The sequence below is a fragment of the Piliocolobus tephrosceles genome, chromosome 11 (genome assembly GCF_002776525.5).
Source record: "Piliocolobus tephrosceles isolate RC106 chromosome 11, ASM277652v3, whole genome shotgun sequence".
Taxonomy (NCBI): domain Eukaryota; kingdom Metazoa; phylum Chordata; class Mammalia; order Primates; family Cercopithecidae; genus Piliocolobus; species Piliocolobus tephrosceles.
The window spans coordinates 9,844,381-9,867,101 of record NC_045444.1 but is presented as its reverse complement, the minus strand read 5'-3'; the positions used below and the strand labels follow the sequence as shown (position 1 = coordinate 9,867,101).

Below are 22,721 nucleotides of genomic sequence, written 5' to 3'. Positions count from 1 at the left end.
ATTGGTCCGTTTTACAGAGAGCTGATTGGTCCGTTTTACAGAGAGCTGATTGGTCTGTTTTACAGAGTGCTGATTGGTCTGTTTTATAGAGCGTGGTCAGTTTTTACTGAGTGCTGGTGGGTGTGTTTACAAACCTTTAGGTAGACACAGAGCACTGATTGGTGCATTTACAATCCTTAGCTAGACAGAAAAGTTCTCCAAGTCCCCGCCAGACCCAGAAGCCCAGCCGGCTTCACCTCTCAGTGGGAAGGATGGTAGCTGGGGAGTGCTAACTGAGGGTCTGTTTATAAAACGGGGAGGGAGGAAGGGTGGTGAAGCAGCTGGGCTAGGGGTGCAGGAGGGCTGGTAACCACAAGGAGAGGCCTGTGTCCCAGCAGCACCTGGCTCGTGGGAGTAGGGTCAGCCCACCTGGAAGCCAGAGGGGGCAGGCCTGTGGGTGCAGGCCCTGAACAGCAGCCCCTGGGGCAGAGAACAGGAGCCTGGAAGGGGTGCGAGGGGTGTGTGCTCAGTCACTGGGGTTTAGAGGTCTGGCTTTAAGGCGGAATCTGAAAGGCTGGGGCTGGAAGTCTTTAATTTGGCTTCATTTTCTGGGTCCTTGGAGTGAGGAATTCCAGGCCCGGAGGCATGGGATTTCCTGTTGATTTCCCACTTCTCTTAAGACTCCCAAGGTCTCGCTCATGGTCAGGCACTGGAACGTCCTCCCTGTCATCTTGGGTGTGTGTTTCGGGAGAGGAGGTTCACAGTGTTCTCCGGGAAGGAAACCAAGCCTATCCTAGTGAAGCCCAGCCCAGCCCTCCAGGGTGGCTTGGGGCGGCCAGGCTCCGCCCTGGTGGCCTGCCTGGCCTGCCCTGTGAAGACCAGCAGGGAGCTCGGAGGACGGAGGAGCAGCCGCTGGGTGCCGAGGCCTCCTTTCTTCTTGGGTTCTTTCTAACTCTTGTTGCCACCATCTCTGCTTCCTTGCCCCTCTGGCCTGAATGTGGGCTCGCATGGTGGCTTTGGTCTCCTAAGCATCCCAGGGGCAGGCCAAGGTGGATGGAAGCCCAGCATGCCCAGAAAGCCTGGCTGAACGGCCTTCCAGCCAGCCTCCGCCACATGGGGCCCTAAGCAGAGAAGAAAGAGACATCAGCCTGGGTTCCCCTTCCCAGTTTCCAGCCCATCTCCATATGGCAGCAGCCTCCTGTGAGACCCTCTGCCCACAGCCCATGCCCAGTCCCTGAGCGCAGCCCTGTCCTCCAACCCTGGGCTCATCCTGTCTAAGGCCCCTCTTCTCTGTGGCTGACACTCTTCTGGCTGGCCCTGCGCAGATCGCAGGCTGCAGAACAGGCCGACAGGAGCCTCCCTCACCAGGCGTTTCTCTCGTGATGCTGCGGCAGCGAGTGACTGCTGGGTGGGATTCATCCCGGGAGGAGGGCAGGTGGAGAGGTGTTCCCAAAGGCACTGCACTCCCATCCTGCCACACCACAGCTGCAGCCAGGCGAACGTTACCAGCTGATTGCATCACTCCCCTGCAAGCCTGACGATCCCTCTCTGCCCAGCCTTCCAGGAATCCACGGGAGTTGACACTTGAGACAGAACCCATGTTCTCCCTTCCTAGCAAAAGGTGTTGGGTATCTGGTTCTCTGAAGGCTGTAGAGGCAGCTGGGTGTTCAGGACTACATCCTTACCATGTTTTTGAGTCTAAAAGACCCCTCCTGGCCGTGCTGAAGGACTCTGGGGCTGGAATGACTGTGGGCCTGGCTCACTGTGGGCTTTTCCCCTGTAGTTTGCATTTCACCCCTCCCAGAAGGAAACCCACCGCTGACTCTGGGGACAGGCAGTGCCCAGCCTGTCTGGATGAGCTTTGCTCCCCTCACCGCACTCCCGTCTTGTCTCAAAGATTCATACTCTTGCCTTTTGTTTGTTTGTTTGTTTTTTTTGAGACAGGGTCTCGCTCTGTCACCCAGGTTGGAGTGCAGTGGCATGGTCACAGCTCATTGCAGCCTCAGCCTCCCAGGCTCAAGCCATCCTTCCGCCTCAGCCTCCAGAGTGGGGCTGGATCTACAGGCTTGCACCACCACACCTGGCTAATTTTTTTGTTTTTTTGTGTGTGTTTTTATTAGAGATGGGGTCTTGCCATATTGCCCAGCAGGTCTCAAACTCCTGGGCTCAAGGGATCCGCCCACTTTGGCCTCCCACAGTGCTCTGGATGACAGGCTTGAGCCACTGCACCCGGCTACCCCCTTGCCTTTTCCGTGGTTGGGTGGTAATGTGTTTATTGGAGGCAGTTGGTTTGAAACTAACTCATGGTGCAGAGGATGGAACCATGGAAGACTGAGCAGTCTGGGTTCAGGTGTTTACCCCGCTCTGTTGTGTGAGCTTGGGCAAGTCACTCAACCTCTCTGAGGCTTTGGTCCCTCCTCTGGAAGAGGCCATAATAATAGTAGCTACAGGATTGCCTTGGGGATTAAATAAGCCTGCAAATACAGAGCCACTCAGCTGTGCTGGGTGGTGTTCTGTGCGTGAGACTCTGTGGTCCCTGAAGAAGTGGTAATAGCAGCCCAAGTGGGAGTTGACTGGGCCCCTGACACCCCAAGGGGTGGGCACTGCAAGCACTGAGCAGCCTGGACCCTGGGTTAGAGCGATTTTCCTGATCCCGTAGAGCGTCTTCACTTTTTAATATGAGGTGTGTCTGTTGGGCGCAGGCCTCTGCATGTGCCCCGTCCGTGCCCCTGACCAGCTCTGACTCACCCCTCCTGTCTCCCGCCCCCAGCAACATGTCGGACGCCTTGGCCAATGCCGTGTGCCAGCGTTGCCAGGCCCGCTTCGCCCCCGCTGAGCGCATCGTCAACAGCAACGGGGAGCTGTACCATGAGCACTGCTTCGTGTGTGCCCAGTGCTTCCGGCCCTTCCCCGAGGGGCTCTTCTATGAGGTGAGGACACTACTGAGGGCCTGCTCAGACCCAGCTCAGAGTCTGTCCTCAAGGAATGGGTGGGCTGGGCTCCATGCAGTGGTCCTGACTGGTGACAGGGCCGGGTCTTGAGCCAGCCCAGAACCAGGCTTGAGCTCCTGCACCAGCCCAACCTTCCCCTGTGAGATGTGAACAGCACCCTGGATGCTCTGGGTGCTAACGGAGAGCCACCTTTCACCAGCCTCCTCTGGGCAGATGCTGGGCAGGCCCTGGGGGCAGGAAGAGCCTGCCCTGGTGATGCTTGCCCTCCGTGGGGACCAGACAGTGAGCACAGCAACCGCACGGCCCACCAGCTGGTGCTGATGCCCTGGGGGTCAGGGCTCACAGGGTAGGGTAGGGTGGGGTGGGGTGGGGTGGTGCTCAGGGAAGGTGAGGTTTGGGCAGACCTGAGGGGAGGGAGCCACACACACCTCTGCAGGAAGAGCACTGGGCAGAGGGCACAGCACATGCACAGACCCGTGGTGGGAGAACATGCGGTGTATGGAGAGCAGTAGGAAGGCTGGTGTGATGGAAGTCAAGGGCATGAGAGGAAGAAGGCCAGGCGCTGAGGACAGGGAGGTGGATTTTGTTTGGCCCCATGGGCCTCCACAGAGCCATAGACAGGAGCCACCTCGGGGTGTGAAGCAGAGGAGTCACACTGTGTGCTGACATTTGAAAAGGTGCCCTGGTCAGGCACTGTGACTCATGCCTGTAATCCCAGCACTTTGGGAGGCAGAGGCGGGTGAATCACCTGAGGTCAGGAGTTCAAGACCAGCCTGACCAACATGGTGAAACCCTGTCTGTACTAAAAATACAAAAAATTAGCCTGGCATAGTGGCAGGTGCCTGTAATCCCAGCTACTCAGGAGGCTGAGGCAGGAGAATCACTTGAACCTGGGAGGTTCGAGTGATCTCGGCTCGAGATTTGCAGTGAGCCGAGATCGTGCCATTGCACTCCAGCCTGGGTGACAGAGCAAGACTCTATCTAAATAAAAAAGAAAAAAGAGGCTTCTGGCCGCTGATGGGAGGGTATAAGGCGGGGCCGGAACAGAGGCTGGGCTGGGAGGCCGGCAGGACCAGGAGCTGAATTAGTACAGTCACCCAGATGAAAGTGAAGGGGCCTTACACCAGCTTACAAAATCAGTCGTTAAATCATCAACAGCCTTGCAAGCTGGTTATGCAACAAAGTTATTATTTAAAAATTAAATTACATAAACATACAATGGGATACAATTTTATTAACAGAGGTAACAAATACTCAAAGCGTACCACTTGCTAATGAGTTTGTTCCACTTGACTATTGTCTATGCTGCTGGGGTTATTTCTGTTCATTGTGCTGGTGTGGCCACGCACACCTCCCCTCAAGTCCACATTGATGTCCTGTCGGCAACCGTAAGTTGGCCATGACGGGAATATTCACACCATGGACATTGGCAAACGCCCCACAGCAGGGCCTGCCTCTGTGCTCCAGAGAGCTGGCTGTTCAACATTTACCAGCACGCCACTGGTGGTGGTGGTGGCGGTGGTGGCCAGGGTTCAGATGCTGGCTCTGTTTCGAGGTAGAGCTGATGGGATTGGCTGGTGGATGGATGTGGGGCATGTGGTCCGCCTGGCAGAGCAGGAGCCGCTGTTCCTCACGGTGCCTTCAGCCTCCTGAGAAATGCTGGCTAAGTGTAGAGGCAGCAAGAGGGGTGGGCAAAACTCTGGGAGGGGTGGCCATGTGCCCAGAACAAAGCCTGTCACACAGTAGGTGGCCAGATGATTTTCGTTGCTGAAAGAGTTTAAGCCCTTCCTGCCTCTACAGGTCCCTGGGTAGGGCTGTATCCAGTTCAGTCTAGTAAGACACTCATTTTAGAGAACGGGGAAAAACCAAATTAAAAAATAGAAAATACGATTGTTAAAAGAGAGGAAAGCAGAGGCAGGCTTTGGTCCCACTTGAGGCCAGCACAGGGGCCCTCGCTGGCAGCTGCCGCCTGGAGGGTGTGCACGCCGGCTCCTGCTGGCCTCAGCCCTGAGCTCCCCCCACTCCCCCGTGCCCAGGTCCTTCCTGCATTCCCTTCCTTCTGTCTCCTGTCCCTGGGTCTTCATGGCCTCTGGGGAAGCTGGACTACTCCCACAAAGAAGGTATAGGAAATAGGGCCAAGTGGCACTACACTTCAAAGTGGATCTCATCCCTCCTGGCATAAAACCCCCTCGCCCCCAGCCTGTTCTCCGGACCCACAGGGTCCAGATCCTCAGTAGACACCAGCAGCCCTTTGACAAGTGGCTTTGCTGACCTTTCCAGCTTCCACAGGGGCCCCTCCCTTTGCACCCCACCACCCCAAAAGGAAAGGGCCAGTGTCCTCTGCTGGCCAGGCCTGGGACCCGCTGCTCAAGCCTCAGCCCGGCATGCGCCTGTCTCAGTGCCTCATCCCCTGCTGTCAGGTCCTGACCTGACAAGGGCCTGGGCGGCTGGTGGGGATGATAGGTGGTTTGCTTGTCCTCTCTCTGTGACCTCTTTGCAGTTTGAAGGCCGGAAGTACTGTGAACACGACTTCCAAATGCTGTTTGCTCCGTGCTGCGGATCCTGCGGTAAGGCTGGTGACAGTGCACATCCTGGGCTGCCTGGGAAGTGGGCAGCAGGTGGGGTGGGGAGGCGGGGGCCCAAAGGGGCACACAGAACTGGCCTAGCTCTTCCCTAACTGCCCACCTTGCCTCTCTGAGCGGCAGCCCTCAGGCCCCCTACAGGCACCACCATCTCACGAGGGAACCCATGGGCCAGGCAGAGAGCAGGTGGAGTGTTAGGTGGACGGGGCTTTGGAGGGTCCGAAGAGGGGACGGGCACATACCCCATGGCCAGCAGGGACCTGTCCTTTTCCAGGCGAGTTCATCATTGGCCGCGTCATCAAGGCCATGAACAATAACTGGCACCCGGGCTGCTTCCGCTGTGAGCTGTGTGATGTGGAGCTGGCTGATCTGGGCTTCGTGAAGAATGCCGGCAGGTAGGTGAGGTGGCCACATCGGGCCAGAGAGGACTGGCCACAGCCCTTCCCAGCACACCTGCCCACCCCTCCCGTGTGCTACCCACTTGCTGAGGGCCCAGCAGGGTCCCGGTGCTGCAGCCTGTACTGACGTGGCTGCCCTCCCTCCGGTTCACCTCGGGGCAGACAGTCCAGCTCCCAGTTTGTGGGGCCCCATGCTCAGCATGCTCCTGGCAGCCTCTCGGGAGCCATGAGAAATCCCCACAGTCCCCCACCCCCCCGGCCACCCCGCCTGCTGACCCCACCTGTCCAGCTTCCCCTGCCTGTACCTGCGCAGCTCAGTGTGGCTGGAGGGAAATGCCCACATTTACTCTTAAATTCAGGGCCACAGACCTCATGGGTACTCCAGAAGTTCCCACCTCCTGTGAAGCCTTGGTCTCTCGTTCTCCCTCCCTGAGCACTGTCTCCATAGCAGGTGGCCTTGTCTCCCACCTCCCCTGGCCCTAGCTCTGCGATCCCGTGCAGCCCCGCCTCTGTCTGAGCCCTGTTCATTCCCACAGTTTCTCCAGGGCTCCCTTCTCCATGCCACTCTCTCGTCCTTTCTGAAGGACCGGGCTGGGGAGCTGGGTTAAAAACACTGCCTGGCCTTCCTCCGCAGCCTCTCCCAGCACACCTGCCTCCCCTCGTGTGTGCTACCCTGGTCTCATCTACCCAGGCACCCACACCTCCTCTTGACCCCTCAGCAGCTCTCACCACAGCTGCTGAGGTGCAGAAATGCCCCTCTTCTGGCACCCGGGACCCTGAGTTCCTGTGGTTCTGCCCGCCCCCACAGCGGCACCTGCTCACTCCCTCCTGTGAACCACCTTCCTCCCAGTCTCTCCATGGGGGGTTCTCTGGGACTCCGTGCCCGGCCCTCATGGCTGCCCTTGCAGACAGAATCCTAGAGCCCTACATGGCTCGTGTGTCTGGACAATTCTGGGCTCCACTTTGGGCCTCTCTCTCGCTGTCCTCAGCTGCCCACATGCCACCTTCACTTGGTGTCCACCAGGCATCCCAAACGCAATGGGGCACAAGCAGTTTGGGATTCTCCTCCACCAACCACCAAGGCTGCCTCTGCATGCACCCTGTGTCAGTGAGAGGCAGCGCCGCCCTCCGAGGCCCCAGCCGTGCCTCCCCTGCCACACCCTCTCTGTCCGGGCACTCTGCTCCCTCCCGCAGCTCCTCCGAGATGCTTCCCCGACACTACCAAGCTCTTGTCCATGCGCTGCCCACGAGAGAGGCACATGGCCTGGTGCCTGGCGTCCAGCCCACTGTCCTCGGAGCTAGGCGGTGCCTGGCATGGAGCAGGTTGTCTAAATGAAAGGCTGAGGGGGCAGACGGTGCAGTGCAGGGGCCGAGGGACAGCACCAGGGGCTCATGCTGACCAGCAATGTCGCCAATGGTGTGTGCGGCGAGCCCAGTCTCCTTCCTGAGGCAAGGTTTGCACAGGGCCACTGCCCCAAGGGCTGGTTGGGGAAATCTGAAAGATGCTGGAAGTGTTTTGGAAAGTCAGACGTGCTACAGAAGCATATTGCCGTAAGGACGGGGCAGGGCGACAGCTATGGTGAAGAATGAGGGCCCCTGCTTGGCCCTCCCAGCCCCACAGTGCAGAACCTCAGAATCTGGGCAGACGTGCTGTGAGCTGCCAGACCCCAGCGAGACAGCCCACGAGGCTGCCTCTGCCACTGTGCCACCACTTCGCCATTCCTGGGTCAAAGAGAGAAGTTCTGGGAAACCCTTCATGTTGACCAAACACAATAACCTGCGTAGTCTTAAAGCTACAGTTGTGTTTGTGGTCTGTACAAACAAATACAAAGGACATGTTAGGGAAATACCTGCACGTGAACAAGGGAAATAGCTCAGGCAGAGAGGCCTCTGGAGGAAGGGGGTCTGGGTCAGTGGGAGGCAGGTGCACAGCGCAGCCCTGGCCTGAGCTGAGCTCCCATGACTACACAGGACTTGCTTGTCCAGGACTGGGAGGCCCGGGAGCCTGCCAAAGAGCTCTGGGGGTTGCAAGCCTGTGTGTGGGGTTACAGCAGGAGAGATCCAGAATCCAGAGCTGTGCTCAGTCCCTGCAGGCCGTGAGTGCTGAGGTCCCCTGGCAACCAGCCTGAAATGTGTGGCCTGTGTCCCTTCAGCTGAGGCAGTGTGTGTCTGGCAGAGACACCACAGAGGGGATTCAGGGTACCTTGTACTGCAAAGGAATATTGAGGCTCCCTCCCTGCCCCCACCAGGACTCCCAGGTCCCTCTTCTGCCTGCCTTCCGGGTCTTTCTGCAGAGCCTGGTTGCTGAGCGATTCTGTAGCAGGAAGGAGGCTGGGAGCCTAGTGGGAAAGAAAGGCGTCCATTGTTCAGGGGTTGTTCTTCCGGCCTCTTCTCTCCTGGCCGCGGATGACGTCGTTGAGTGTCTAGGAGCTGTTGTAAGCATCACAAGCCCCGGCAGAGGGGTGGCCGATGGATCCCCTTCGTCAGTTCTCCCTTTCCAGGGATTGAGACTAGGCGGTCTAGAGGAACGGTGGCCATCTGCTGAGATTTCAGGTTGCCTGCTGGGGAGGTGGCTGGGGAAATGGCAGATGCCTCTTGCTGAGTCTGCTGAGTCCTAAACAGTCTGCGCTCGGCCTGGACAGCGCCCCCCGCTCACAACTCTGACTTGGCACTCAGCGAGCTTTCGTTGGTTTTCCCTTCGAAGCTGGGGGGCGGGCCCTTGAGCCTTTTGCCACAGAGCAAGTTGCACAGGGCGTGGCGGAACTTCTCAGCCACAAAGAAATACATGATGGGGTCGAGCGCCCCGTTGAGGCTGGTGAGGCAGGAGGTGATGCGGTTTCCCAGGGCCAGGAGCCGCTGGGTGGCACAGGAGATCCCACCGCTGTGGTAGTGCAGCACATAGACGGAGCGGTTGACGTGGTAGGGCACGAAGCAGACCAGGAAGATGGCCAGCACGATGGCGATCATGCGCACCGCCTTGCTCTTGAGGCGCTTCTCCACACGCAGGCCCTGCCGCAGGCTGCGGATGATCAGCAGGTAGCAGGTGACCGTGGTGACGAACGGGAAGGTGAAGGCCACGGCCAGGGACACCAGGGCATGGTGGGAGGCCTTCTCCCGGTACAGCTGCAGGCACACCACCGTGTGGTTGGTCTGCACGGTCTGCTGGCTCACCAGCAGCGGGGCCATGGCCACGGCCACCACCACCCACAGGAAGGCACAGGCCAGGTGTGCGTAGAGGGGCCTGCGGAGCTTGAGGGACTTGACCGGGTGCACGATGGCCAGGAAGCGGTCGGCGCTGATGCAGGTGAGGAAGTAGATGCTGGCATACATGTTGAGGTAGAAGAGGAAGCCGGTGAGACGGCATGCGATTTCTCCAAACGGCCAGTGGTTCCCAGAGAAGTGGTAGACCAGGCGGGTGGGCAGGACCAGCACGCACGACAAGTCGGCCACGGCCAGATGCATCAGGAACACGTTGGCTGGGGTCCCGGACTTGTGGTCTCGGATGAAAAGCCACAGAGCCAGGGTATTGCCAACGAAAGCCAGGATAAAATCCAGGAGGTAGAAGGAGGCGAATAGCATGTTCTCCAGTGGCGTCTCCTGGCCACATTGCTCTGCCGTGGCCAGGGAGAAGTTGCTGATCAGACCTGGGGGGGCCACTTCAAGGCCATTCATGCTTTGGCTGGAGTCAGAGCCCGGGTATGAGCCTGGAGGGAACAAGCGAACAGTTCACAATGAGCTTGCGACCCAGGCAGCTTCACGCTCTCCGAAGTCCAGAAGTCGGGCCTCCGATGCCTTCAGAACCTCCCACTTCCAAGCTCAGCACTGCCCACGGGGCTGCTGAGGGGACCTCTGTGTCCATTTGGGGTGCGTGAGCGTCAGAGGCATTCTGAACTTCAGCACAAGGCAAACGCAGAGCCAGGACTTGGAATTTCGCCACTATGCAGCTGCACCCCTGCCACCCGGAAGATCTGAGGCTCCTCAGAGCTGGGAGGATGGGGTCAGCACCATGACGGGGAATGGGATGTGAGCTCTGCCTGGGTGAGGCTCTGGGTTTTCTGTTCTGCCCCTGAAGTGTGATGTCTGAGTGACAGGGGTGGTGAGGGGTGGGGGTACTGTGTCTCTGGGATTCTAGCTCCTCCTCAGCCCCAGCTTTGGCAGGTGAGTTCTGCTCATCCTGAATGCCTGAACCCTCCCTGACCCGCCGGCCCACAGGTGCACTGGCCGGGGGGTCTCTACTTTCTGCTTCCGCTGCTGGCCTCTGACCATGGCTTCCCCGGCACCTGACTCGCAGGAGGATGCCCCAGGATGGCAGCAAGGACTGTGCCCTGGGAGGTCAGAGGTCTGCTCTTTTTACCCGCCTGAGTGTTTCAGCGTCTCTCTTGGTGGCTTTCTGGACCCAGCCCACCAACTCCGTTTGGACATCCTGACAGGTGGGGAGACCTGTGTTTAGGAGAAGCCTGTGCCTGGGCATCAGGCCAGCTGGGAGTATTTTCTCTCCCAGAGTAGATCCACCACCAGGGGGCAGCATCTCTTCCAGGAGGGGAAGACCCATTTTACCCAGACTCAGAGACACTGGCCAAGGCTGTGCAGGTCAGATCTGCAGCCCCAGAGAGGCCTGGAGGCCCCCTGGCTTGCCCACGTTCGAAGGCCAAGTGCAGAGCCCCGTGGCAGGCCTAGGTAACAAGTCATGTCCATCCGGTACACCCTGAGTCTGGCTAGGGTGCTCCCTACCCTCAGCAGATAGAGAAACCCACTCCTGTTTTGCTTTTAGTCAACTCAGAAGATTCAGGAAGGAGAGTGAGGGTCCCAAACACCCTGCCTCCCCAACCTAGGCCTGCGAGTGGGGGTATGGGCAGGCGATGGGGCCAGAGCAGCTCAGATCCAGGGCAGGACAGCGGGCCTGGCCTGCCTTTGAATTGGGGTCACCAGCGGGCTTTGGCCAGGTAGATGCTGATGATGGCACAGCTTCTGGGGTTCCTCTGGGCACCTGGCTTCCCAGTCCCCACAGTCCCCACCCTGCACAGTCAGGCTGAAGCAGAGGCTGGAGAGGGGTTTGCAGAAGAGAAGCTGGCATCCTGTCTGCGCCCATTGCAGGATGGCAGCAGGAGGGGAGGAGGCACGAGCCACAGACCTGGCAGGGTCCTTATCCTGGGTGAGCCTGGCTATGTGCCAAGCAGCTGGAGACCTACCTGTAGCAAATTCACTCTGCACATTTCTCTCTGCCTGTTTCCCTCCCTCCCTCCCTCCCTCCCCCCCTCCTTCCCTTTCTTTCTTTCTTTTTTCTTTTTCTTTTTTTTTTTCCCAGGGCCCGCTCTGTCACCCAGGCTGGAGTGCAGTGGTGCAATCAACTCACTGTAGCCTTAACCTCCAGGGCTCAAGTGATCCTCCCACCTCAGCCTCCTGAGTAGCTGGAACCACAGGCACACACCACCACGCCTGGCTAATTTTTGAATTTTTTGGTAGAGATGGGGTTTTGCCATGTTGCCCAGGCTGATCTCAAATTGCTGGGCTCAAGTGATCCTCCCTCCTTGGCCTCCCAAAGTGTTCAGATTACAGGCATGAATCACTGCGCCCAGCTCCTCTCCTCTTACTCCACAGGGCTGTCTCAGGATGCTGGTGGCATGGGGCAGAGAGGGCATGGTGACTGTTCATGGGCACAGCAGCCCCTCGAGGAGGAGGCTGGAGCCATCCTCACATGGAGGAGAAGCAGGCATGGTGGGGGCCCTAGCCCCAGGGAAGGGCAGGCCGCACCCTTCCTTCAGGAGAGTGAGCGGCCAGCTGCTGTGGCCCTCACATGGAGGGTGAGGGCTGGCCCAAGCACCTGGCCATCAATGTCCTCAAGCAAAGGGGAGGGCGACTACTTAATAATATTACCTTTTAGCTATTTCTTTAGGCAGGTTCCCCTACCCGAAAAGATTGCCCCCGGCTTTAGAGTGTTTGAAGATGCCTGAAGTTCTAACACCAGAGATGGTTTCCTGCTACTTCCAGGAACAGGGTCTGTTCTTAGTCCCATGTGGAGTTCCTCACGGGGACCCCATTCCCCAGGAATCCCGGTTCCACAGTCCTCTGACTTGGGCTGGATGGTCTCGGCTGGCACTTTCCCTAGGACTGCTAAAACCACAGTGCGGTGTGGGCGGGCGGAGAGCTGAGGGCCGAAGAAGGCGGGGTGAGTGATCCTCGGGGGAGGGAGACAGGCTTGGCTGGAGCCCTGGGGAAGCGCTGAGGGCTCTGAAGGGGGCTGTGGAGGAGAGGTAAAAGGAGGGAGGGACACAGCCCTTCACAGGGCCTGTGAGGCAGGAGAAGGACAGGGAGCAGGTGCCAGTGGGATGGCGGGGGCCGGGGGGCCGTGACTTTGAGGGTGTCGTGTTGTATGTGCTGGGGGTGAGGACCCAGAGACTGGAGGAACAGGGCTCCAGGGCAGGCGCATGGGCAAGCAGAGAGGACAGCCCATGGTAGATGGGAAGAGCACACAGGTGTGCTGTTTTCAGGTTGGCAGGAGAGGAAGGGGGTGTGTGCGGGGAGGCCCTGGAGACTGGAAGAGGAGAGGGGGCTCAGTGAGTGAGGGGCCTTGTTAGAACCTGGGGGCGGGAAGGGGCCAAGGTGGGTACCCTCCACCCTAGACTGTCCCTCGGGCCTGTACTGTGCCCCACTGTGCAGGCATCACCTGGCCCCAGGAGAGAGCAGCTCATAGATACGACTGACCACTCTGCCTGGCATGGTGGGGGCCTGCCTGTGCTAGCTCAAACCAGTTTTAGCCGCATTTTACAGATTAGGGAATCAAGGCTGAGTGTCTGCTAACTTGCCCTAGTGTCTGAGTGTCTGCTAACTCGACCAGGGGACATTGGTCCTGGAGCTGGAAGTGAGACCAGGGAAACCCTGGGCCCCCAGGGACTGCCTTGCCTCTGGAGACTGCCAGGGCGCCTCGGCCAGGGCAGGGAGTGTGACTCAGTCTCAGAGCTTGCCATGGAGTTGTCTCCCAGGCTTACCACCTCCTCCTGGCCCTGGGACCACTCCCTAATTTTAGGGGCCCATGTGTGGAATGAGAATGTGCAGCCCCTTGCTCAAAAAGGAAGAGTTTCAAGACAGTGACAGCAGAGTGTTACTGGGCTTGGGGCCCTGAGTGACAGCAGGGGTAGCATATCTCATGGCACTAGGTGGGCCTGTGGTGCCTCCTGCCTCCAGCCCAGGGGTCTCAGCCTGGGCACTGCCCTCTGCTTCCTGCCCCGGCCGAAGGGCATGCACCTCGCTCTCTCTGGGACTGAGACTCACTCCATCTTAAACAGCTTCCTGGTTTGTTTCAGGTTTGCTGAGGTTTCTCCTCCCTTTCTGTCCCTCGTTTGAGGAGTTCTGTTACTGGTTGTTGCAGTTTGGTCTGAGATGGGCCCCGCTTCACTCTCCATTGCCCTTTAGAAACGAACTTCAGCCTAGACTCACTGGTTCCTCACGGCTCACTGCTCAGATGGCCACTGAGCGGGTGTTCCTAAGAGGAAGGGGTGTGGAACGGGCCGGGGCCTGGGCAGTGTTGGGTCGCATGGTTGTGGGTGAGCTGAGCATCTAGGACGGGTCTTAGGCCTCTGTGGATGTGGCAGGTGGGCATGCGTGGCCTCAGGGAGGGCCTGTGGTAGCAGCAGCCATGGCCAGGTGGTGGCAGTTGCCTTTGCATTAGCACCAGTCCATCCCTGGCCTGAACCCTCTCCCAGGCATCTGGCTCCTGTATGGGTCAAGGCTGCCTAATGGTTAGGGGCAGGGGTGCTGTCATTGCAGCCTGGACTGCGGGCAAGCCACTTCCCCTCTGCAAGCCCCCATCAGAGGGACAAAACACCGCTTTGTGGGCTGCTGTGAATTCAGACTGATCAGCCTTCAATGCACAGGTCAGACCATCACCAAAGACATGGGACGAGACAGGCTGCTGCCTGTCTCCCTGGGCAGGGTTCCCCGCTGAGTGTTTCCTCTGCTTAGCCCTGGGCTCCCAGCCCGCCGCACCCGGCCTGCCCCTTACCTCTAGCTGCTGGTCCAGGAGGAAGGGGCAGGGGTCTGTGGAGCAGCAGGTGATCTCCGCCCGTGTGTGTCGGTGGCAGAGGGCTCCGTGTCGCTGTGGGTGGAACGCTGGCTATTTAAGGAGAAGGAGGGAGACCACAGCCCCTCTGGCCCTGAAAGGCTGCTTCATTCCTGAGGGGTCCCTTGTGTGGCGGGCTGCTCCTCTGGTTGCGGCTGCTGCCACCAGAGCGTGAATATTCTAGTGTGTCCCTAGCCCGTGCCCCCCGCCCCCAGCTTGGCCACAGAGGCTGAGTGTGTGACTGTCTCAGAGACTCAGAGCAGGCGGGGGCTGGCTGGGGGGCTTAGGCTGGAGCTGAGGGACACAACAGGACGTTTCAGAAGGGGATGATTTCCTACTGATGGGGGGCAGGGAGGGGCCGGCTGCCATGGCAACAGGCGGCGCTCTCAGGCCTGCACCCGCAGACGGTGGAGGGGGCCTGTGAACGGAGGCCGAGGAGTATTGCTCACTGAGTGAGAGGCGACTCTTTGAGGACACTTGCTGTAGGGTCCTTGTGTCCTGCCCTGTATAATGAGGCCCCATTTGGGCATGCCGAATAAATCATGGCCTTTATCTGGAGCGAGGCACAGCTGCAGGCACCTCATAATGGGGCGCTGTCCTGCCCGTGGGGATGCGGCTCAGCTCAGAGGCCGGGTGTCCGCCCGTGCAGCTCCCCTTCGCACGGGAGCCCGTGAATCCGACCGCTGGCCCCGGGGCTCCTCCCTGGGGTGGCTCCGGGCTGCGGTGCCTTTGAGTGCTGCCAGCGGCCGCCTCTGAGACTGAGTGAACAAAGTTCGTTTCTCTGTCTTTCTAAAAATGATACATCCAGCAACACAGGAAACCAAATCACCTTTCCTGGTTTCAAAAGACTTTACGTTTTGTTGTTTAAACACTGAAAACTGTATGTATGTGGCTAGCATTTAAGGGGCAGGATCTTAAATTTGTCTCTTCACGTCACCCTGTGCAGCTGGGATTATTGCCCCATTTCACAGACAAGGAAACTGAGGCTCAGACACATGAAGAAACTCACCCATCAGCCAACAGTAGGAAGCGACAGAGCCAGGATTCGAACCCAAGATCGTGTCCCTCCAGGACTTAGGCTTCGTGTGTGTGTGTGTTTTGTTTTTCTGCTGCATTTTGAGTTTAGAATTCTTAGATTCGATCCTAATTCAACCTGAAAAATAATTCTGAAGGTCACCTTTAGATCTGGTGCTGTGATGTGGTCTGTTGAGAAGCTGTTTCCCATCTGTACTTCCTACGAGAGAGATGGGCTTCCCAGTCTGTCTGGCCTGAGAGCCAGCCGGGTGTGAGGTGCCTGAGCCAGGACACAGGTCCCTTTCCTGTTGTGCCTGCAGGTGGCTGTCTGGAAGAATTGGCCCAGGCTGGTTGGAAAGGTGGTGGCTTGAAGCTGACCATCCTGAGCAGGGCATTTCTGGGCTCACAGAGCTTCCGTTATTGGGGTGATGACTGTCGATGGCTTCAAGGGCATTGACTGTGGCGATGGAGTTTTTAGGCGTTGAGCTGATTTCTGTATCTTTGACACAGAAGTAATTCCTCGTGGGTTGAGTGTTGTCCTGATGCTCTGGAGGAGTCATCAGCATGTGGAGTGGGGTCATGGGGCCGAGTCTGGGACAGAGGCACTGCAGGATGCATGGGCTGGCCGCCATAGGCGCCAGGTGGGGCAGCTCAGCCCCAGACCTGCTGAGGAGGTGGCCTGGGCTTGGGGCTGGGGCACAGGTGTCTGGGCAAGGGTGGACTTCAGGGATTGTGGTGATGAAGACTGAAGCCACAGGCCACAACTGCTTCCCATTCCTGGGGCGTAAGAGCCAGGGCCCTGGCCAGTGTGGAGGGGAGATGATGCCCACTGTGGCTCCGTTCCTCTCTTGCACATTCATTCACCCAGGCATTCCATCAACTGACCCTGAGCTGCTGCCCCCTGCTGGGCACACGGGGTCTTGGGGAGGCAGAGAGCCAGTCAGCAGCTTAGCGGGTGGAGGCTGGACCTTTGCTTGGGCCCCTTGCCCTGCACACAGCTGATGAGATACCCCAGGGCAGATGGAGCACAGTGCTGTGCAGGATGGAGTAGCAGGCCCTGGGGTCCAGGGAGGGATGCTGACTGGGTGGCCCTGGCATCTGGGGTCTGCCCACCATAACCTGGGTGGGGATCTTGGGTCTGAGATTGGATCTCTTCAGTATCCTCCCTGACCAGCCTGTCAGAGGGGCCAGCACAGCGTCAGCAGCTGTGGAGGCTGGTGAGGGGTGGAGAGGGCCCGTGGGGCTGGGGAGCCTGGGAAGGGAGGCCTGGATGCACCAGGAGCGCCAGAGAGAGATTTGGGTGGCAGGTGGGAATGGGGACCAGGGGTGTTGGATTGGGGCCTCTGTGTATCTTTATCTGGGGACTCTGAATCTAGATTCCTGCCACCTTTGAGGTCCAAGGAAACAGAAACCTTGATTTGTCTCTTCGTTGAGAACACAGCTGTTGTCCAACACAGCAAGCAGCATCGAAATTATTCTGAGGTCTTCACAAAAAGGCTCTGTAATGACAGTTCCTGGGTTTGGGGACCTCCGTCTGACATAGCTGTGCTTGTCTTTGGAGACAGAAATCGCCTGTACGAGTTTGGGCCCTTCTTCATCTGGCAAACCCTGAAGGAAGGGGGTGAGGAGGCCTCCCGGGACCCTCACTGGCCACTCTGCTGGGCGGTGACACTCACTCAATCTCGTGTGTGTTAAATACATTGGGAAAATAAAACCGTGTTTTCAGCAGATATCCATTAAGTGTCTACTGTATTCCGCAGCACGCCCTAGGCTTAGAGAAAGCAGAAAGAGGAAAAAAAATACGATCCAGAGGCAGTGAACTCGAGCGTCCTGGCGTCTTCCCTGCTAAGCGTGGGTCGCATTTCCACGACACTCTTGTGGCCCTCTGGGCCTTGTGACTGGGCAGCCTGCTTTTCTGTGCCCTGGGCTGAGCCCCTTTGAAGCCCCCAGGTGCTCAGCGAAGTGGCAGGGGTCCGGGCTCTCTTCTCCTGGAGGTGGCCAGGCTGTGTGGCAGTGGGGGGGGGGGGTCTGCCCCTAATGCCCCCGTCTCCCGCAGGCATCTCTGCCGGCCTTGCCACAACCGTGAGAAGGCCAAGGGCCTGGGCAAGTACATCTGCCAGCGGTGCCACCTGGTCATCGACGAGCAGCCCCTCATGTTCAGGAGCGACGCCTACCACCCTGACCACTTCAACTGCACCCACTGTGGGTAGGTGCACGGCCCGGCCCTGCAGTGCGGGCGGGCGGGGGGCAGCCAGGGCTGGCCCAGGGTGGTGGGGCCTCCACCTGGGGAAGTGTTGAGGCGGGAGAGGTGAGCAGGGTGGGCAGAGAGAGGGGTCCCGAGAGGGGGGCCGCAGGGCAGAAATGGGCCAGGGGCCGGGAAGCAGCCATGGCAGGAAGCTTCTCTCTCCAGGGCTTGGTTCGGGGGGCACTTGAGACTCCGGAGGCAGGCGGGCCGGCCCCAGACTGCAGGCGAGAGTTGAGGTGGAGCAGCAGAAGGGACCGAGGGGTAGAGGGGCGGAGCAAGAGACCGGGAGTGGGCTTGGTGCTGGTGTTAGAGACAGGAGTTGCACAGGCAGCCCCTCAGCGCCTGTCCTCACCCACCCCCACTGTCCACTCCAGTCCTCTCCCTGCCGATCCAGACACCCAGTCTGGCTTGGAGGAGGAGGGGGGCCCGAGAACAGACCTGCTTCTCAGAGGCCTGGGTGCAGAGCACAGGCTACTCTTCTGGGCTGTGCGGGGAGTGTGTGCTCCAGGGCCTGTCTGGGGCACAGGAAGTCTTCAAAGAGCCGAGATCAGAGGGAGCTGCCGCCTCAGCTCTGCAGGGACACAATGGGCCCCTCGGGGAGCCGCGCCCTGGGGTAGAGGCGCTGCGGGCATGACCCTGCAGAAGAGCATGGACGGCACCTGGGGGCTGCACGCTGTCTTCCAGGAAGGAGCTGACGGCTGAGGCCCGTGAGCTGAAGGGCGAGCTCTACTGCCTGCCCTGCCATGACAAGATGGGCGTCCCCATCTGCGGTGCCTGCCGCCGGCCCATTGAGGGCCGAGTGGTCAACGCGCTGGGCAAGCAGTGGCACGTGGAGGTGAGCCAGGCTGGCGGGCACGTGGCCTCAGGTTGGGGGTGCCCCAGCTCAGGGTCACGGTGAGAGCCCTGAAGCCCCTCCACACCCCCAGCCCAGGCTGCGTGGCTGGCTCCCGGCGAGGCCCTTCCTCTGGGGTACTGCCCCCCCACCCCGTGCTCAGCCAGGGACACCAGCCTGCCCACGAGGGCCAGGAGACCCAAGTGCACACACATGGTGGGGTAGCTGTGCCCACCTCTCCTCTTCCCGCTGCTGGCATTCTAAGAGACTCCAAGGTCAGGAGAAAACCTTGGGGGCAGTTTGCCCAGGGTGCCCTGGGGGCGGTGGTTGACAGAACCCACTATGTGGACAGCCCTGTGCAAACACAGAGTTGAAGAGTTCCTCAGGTGTGAGCACTGGGTCACCTGGAGTGCCCCCGCTGGGTGGTGGGCTCTCACGTTCTCATGGGTACACTGGGATCAGCAAGCCCACCACCTTCCCCGATGACCTGGCCAGCGCCGTGTCCAGAAGCTGTGTGTTGGGTGGCAGCTGGGCCATGCCATCCTGCCCTGACACAGCCCCCAGCCCTCATCCTCACAGGCAGATCCCTGGGGGAATGCAAGGTGCTGCTCAGTGACCCCAGGCTTGCAGGGGGTGCCTGCAGAGGCCCCACGTGGACAGGCTGGGCTGCCTCTGCCAGCGAGGGCCCACCATGCCACAGCACGGGGCTGGCGCCTGACTCCTGGGGCTGAGGCTGCTGAACGGGAGGCCAGACTGGGAGGGGATGGCGACTCGCAAGGTTCCCATCGGTGTCTTAGAGGAGGGGTGGGGTCTGCTGACCCCAGGGCGTTCACAGAGGCGTCAGCCCTGAATTGTGAATCCTGAAAGGCCTCCCCTGCCCAGACTCTGCTTCCTGTCCCCTTCTGCCACTGCTGTCCCCTGGAGTCACCAATGGCTCCTGGGGTCACTGTTGTCCCCGGGTTACCACTGTCCCTTGGGGTCACCGCTCTAGCCCTGATGCCGCCTGGCCCGCCCTCTGTCCTCGCAGCACTTTGTCTGCGCCAAGTGTGAGAAGCCATTTCTGGGGCACCGGCACTATGAGAAGAAGGGCCTGGCCTACTGTGAGACTCACTACAACCAGGTGAGCCCGGTGCAGAGCCCTGAGGGACGCAGATCTGGAGGGGGGGTGGCCAGGAGAGCTGCGGTGAGCAGGGGAGGCTGTGGACACCCCCTCAGGAGCTCTGCCAGGTGCTGAGCCCAGGCCTGCACCCTCAGCCCTGATTCCTGGCCTGGGGTCTCGAGACCCAGGCAGCTCTCTCAGCCTCAGTGTCTTCCTTTGAAGAATGTTCTGGGGCTGGTATGAGGTCCTGGGCACATGGGGCTGGTAGTGCCAGCAACCCCCTCCCTCCCTCGCTCTGGTACAGAAGGCGGGGGCGCTGATGGGACGCGGTCACCACCTGGGCCCACCTCCTCGCAGGACAGCAGCAGCAGCCAGAGCAAAGGGGACTTCTAGGGAGCAATGTCCCGGCCTGCTGTCCTTCCCGGGGCGGTGGGGGGGTGGTTCTAATGGGTTGCAGTGCCCTCAACCCAGCCTTGCAGCTGGGCCCTGGGAGGCAGGGCCTGGGAGATGCCTGAGAGGGGCCGTGTTGGGAGGGCCAGGCCGGCTGCATGATGGCCCTGGGCTAGGGTGTGACAGTCTGCAGCCGCTCTGACAGCCTGCTCGGCCCACAGCTCTTCGGGGACGTCTGCTACAACTGCAGCCATGTGATCGAAGGCGATGGTGAGGCCCTGTGTTCCCTCCCCCACCCCACCTGCTCTCCTGGGGCCTGGGTGCTGCAGCTGTGAGCCCAGCTGGGCTGTGGCAGCCCAGACAGCCCTGATGAGTCGCACGCTTCCCTCACAGTGGTGTCGGCCCTCAACAAGGCCTGGTGTGTGGGCTGCTTCTCCTGCTCCACCTGCAACAGCAAGCTCACCCTGAAGTGAGTCCCTGTGATCGTGGGATGGGGCTCAGGGTGGAGGGGGCTCCTGCGGGTCCTTCCTCTTAGCAGCCCTCCTGCACACCAGCTGGGTCTGGCCTGGGGCTATGGTGGGGACAAGGGGCATTCCGGCCCCATACCGCCCAGTGAGATGGGGGCAGGTCCAGGGGGTCCAGGGTACGGTGAGAGGAGGAGGAACACTCGTGCCTCCAACACACCTGCCAGAACCCTGGACTCTGGGGAGGGAAGGGCGTTCCAGCCCAGGGAACAGCATCTGCAAAAGCAGCAGTGTCAGCTGCTCATCCAGGAAGCCTCAAGGGGTATGAGATGGCTGGAGTTGGGAGAGGAGAAATGGCGTCCAGGTTTCCAAGGGCCGTGGGGAGGCGTAGAGGGTTCTGGGGGGTCAGAACCTGAGAAGCCTCTGGGAGGGAAGGGAAGCCTCAAGGGCCTTCTCATCCCTATGCTCTCTGGTCAGGCCACCCTAGGGCCTGGCCTGCTGGCTAGGAGAGGCTGGGGGTTGGGGGAAGCCCACGCCACGGTCACCTGTCTGGGTTTAAAGGGGTGGGCGTGGGGCTCTGCTGATAGCCCGGCTTCCTCCCCAGGAACAAGTTTGTGGAGTTCGACATGAAGCCCGTGTGTAAGAGGTGCTACGAGAAGTTCCCGCTGGAGCTGAAGAAGCGGCTGAAGAAGCTGTCAGAGCTGACCTCCCGCAAGGCCCAGCCCAAGGCCGCGGACCTCAACTCTGCCTGAAGGCCCTCTCGCGCGGCCGCCGCTCGGCACCTCCGCCTTCTCCCCTCCCGCCGTCCGTGCTCGGCCCCCTCAGCCCCGTCCACCTGCGCCCTCCGCACCTCACCCTCCCCTTCTCATTCCTCCTTGCCTCCTCCCTTCCTGTTCGCTCCTCTCTGCCTTCCCCAGGCCTCTCCTCTCCTTGGCTGTGGCTTCTCTCTGTGAGGAGGCAGGAGCTAGGGAGTGGGAGCCTGTGACCCCACGTCTGACAGCCACGTCCGCCTGTGCCCACCGACCTCCAGGGACGGGCAAATTGCACCACAGTTCCCCGCCTGGCCCTCCCCAGGTGGCTCGTGCTGTCCTGTGACAGCCCCTGCCCCAGAGCAGCCCCACTAAGTGCATGGGGCTCCTGGGCCACCCACAGCCAGGGCAGCCTGCTGGAGCCACAGGGCCAGGGCTATGCAGACGGAGGCCTCTAGGAGCCACCTGCAATCCCTCACCACTCATTCAACCAGCGGCACAGTGTCCCTGTGCCCACACTGAGCCAGCAAGTCCTGCTGTCCACACCCACAAGCTCCCTGGAGGGACAGAACCCACCTCCATCCCTCGGAAGTCCTTCCTGGAATCCCACCTTGGCCACCCCCCTACCGACCTTGGGGCTCGTGTTGAGCCTTTGGCTTGGGCCAGGGCCCAGGAGGTGGTGGGGTCAGAGGTGGCTTGTTACCCCCTCCAGGGAGGACGCTTCCTCTGCGGCCAGCGCAGACCCGGTGCTGGGCTCACGCTTGCACAATGAAGGCTTGTTCACACGACCACAGCAGCCGGCGTGGTTTGTGGCAGGGGTTGGGAGTGGAGGGGATGGCAGCGGCTATGGACACACTGCTGCTGGGGCAGTTGAACAGGGACAGACAGACACGCACGCGTTCAGGGGGCCCTAGCCACTATCCCAGGCCAGGCTGCCATAAGGGGTTGAAAACTAGCCCTGCCAGGACCTCACAAGCTTGGGTGGCCAGGTCCACATAAGCTGTCCCAGTGGGCAGAGTTGCGGGGGGGGGGGGGGGGGAAGGGACAGGACATGCTAGGGAGGTGGGGGAATCCAGGCCTCCAAGGTGCTATATCCAGCTCTGGCCACTGGGCACAAGCTGGCCTTAGCACGAAGCCAGCAGCCAAAGAGCCGCACCTCCATCCCGGGCTCCTGCGTGCGTGCCCCGGGCGGCAGGCGGGGGCGGGGACAACAGAAGGTGTGAGGAGGGGCCTGGGAGGAGGACTCTCCCATGAGTGTCCCTCCCCAGTCTGAGAAACAGGAAGGAAGGAAGGGAGGGGGAGGAAGGAAGCAGAAAGAGGGAGGGATGAAGTCATTCCTGGAGAATGCAGCCGCCCTCCCAGTTCCCTGGGAAAGTCGCAAGGCATTTTGCTTTTTCTGCGGCTCTCCGGGCCAGAGCCTGCCAGGCCCCATGTCCACCTCGTGCCACACCCTGCTCCCTCAGACACACTCGCTTCTCCTGCTCCAGGGATTTTTACTGGACATTCTGGTGGGGTGGGGTTGCGGCGGGGTCCTCTCAGCCATCCACCAACAGCCTGGGGGTCCGAGACTCCTGACCCACTCTGGGTCTTTTTACCTCCATATGCAGTGCCCAGGACAGAAGAGGGCCACCTGCGGGGCTGAGTGGGCTTGTATGGAGGGCAGCATGGAAGGCTGCCTGCTGAGGACAGGCCCTGGGCTGAGAGGGCCTGGAAAGGTGCTGCCAGGCTGGAGGTTGGGAGGGTGCCTGAGCAGACACGCCAGCATCCGCTGCTAGGTACTGGCCAGGGCTGGGGCCTTGGAGCCCCACTGCTTGTTCATGGCACTCAGGAGCTGCTGCACATATGAGGTCAGTAGGTCGTCCATCTTGTAGCCCTGGACAGGGGACAGGGTGGGTCAGAGGCTGTGGGTGCAGAGGGCAGGTGGGGGTCCTGGACTCGGACCACCTTCTCTTCCTCAGCACC

At 60.2% G+C, this 22,721-nt stretch overlaps 3 protein-coding genes across 5 annotated transcripts in view; 1 reads left to right on the top strand and 2 right to left on the bottom strand.

Annotated features, from left to right (window-relative positions):
• The window catches only part of LIMS2 (LIM zinc finger domain containing 2), a 36,304-nt gene extending 14,752 nt beyond the window's left edge, over window positions 1-21,552 (top strand). For both annotated transcript variants that reach the window (XM_023225601.3, XM_023225602.1), the window contains exons 2-10: window positions 2,750-2,909; window positions 5,431-5,497; window positions 5,787-5,907; window positions 17,037-17,186; window positions 17,910-18,060; window positions 19,085-19,177; window positions 19,768-19,816; window positions 19,940-20,015; window positions 20,615-21,552. In XM_023225601.3, coding sequence (XP_023081369.1) covers window positions 2,750-2,909; window positions 5,431-5,497; window positions 5,787-5,907; window positions 17,037-17,186; window positions 17,910-18,060; window positions 19,085-19,177; window positions 19,768-19,816; window positions 19,940-20,015; window positions 20,615-20,762 — 1,015 coding nt within the window. In that variant the 3' untranslated portion in view covers window positions 20,763-21,552. The remainder of the gene's footprint in view (window positions 1-2,749; window positions 2,910-5,430; window positions 5,498-5,786; window positions 5,908-17,036; window positions 17,187-17,909; window positions 18,061-19,084; window positions 19,178-19,767; window positions 19,817-19,939; window positions 20,016-20,614) is intronic.
• GPR17 (G protein-coupled receptor 17) lies at window positions 7,700-11,183 on the bottom strand. 2 transcript variants are annotated; one of them, XM_023225600.1, is made up of 2 exons: window positions 10,269-10,332; window positions 8,563-9,614 (listed from the first exon to the last, which is right to left on the bottom strand). In XM_023225600.1, exons 1-2 carry the CDS (start codon window positions 10,330-10,332, stop codon window positions 8,563-8,565), a joined length of 1,116 nt encoding a protein of 371 aa, XP_023081368.1. The 2 variants fall into 2 exon arrangements, with proteins under 2 accessions (XP_026311859.1, XP_023081368.1); XM_026456074.1 differs by having other exon boundaries at window positions 7,700-11,183.
• Window positions 21,553-22,235: 683 nt separating the features above from the next.
• The window catches only part of MYO7B (myosin VIIB), an 81,439-nt gene continuing 80,953 nt past the window's right edge, over window positions 22,236-22,721 (bottom strand). Inside the window, exon 48 of the mRNA XM_023225610.1 lies at window positions 22,236-22,632. Within this exon, the coding sequence (XP_023081378.1) occupies window positions 22,531-22,632 (102 nt within the window). The 3' untranslated portion in view covers window positions 22,236-22,530. The remainder of the gene's footprint in view (window positions 22,633-22,721) is intronic.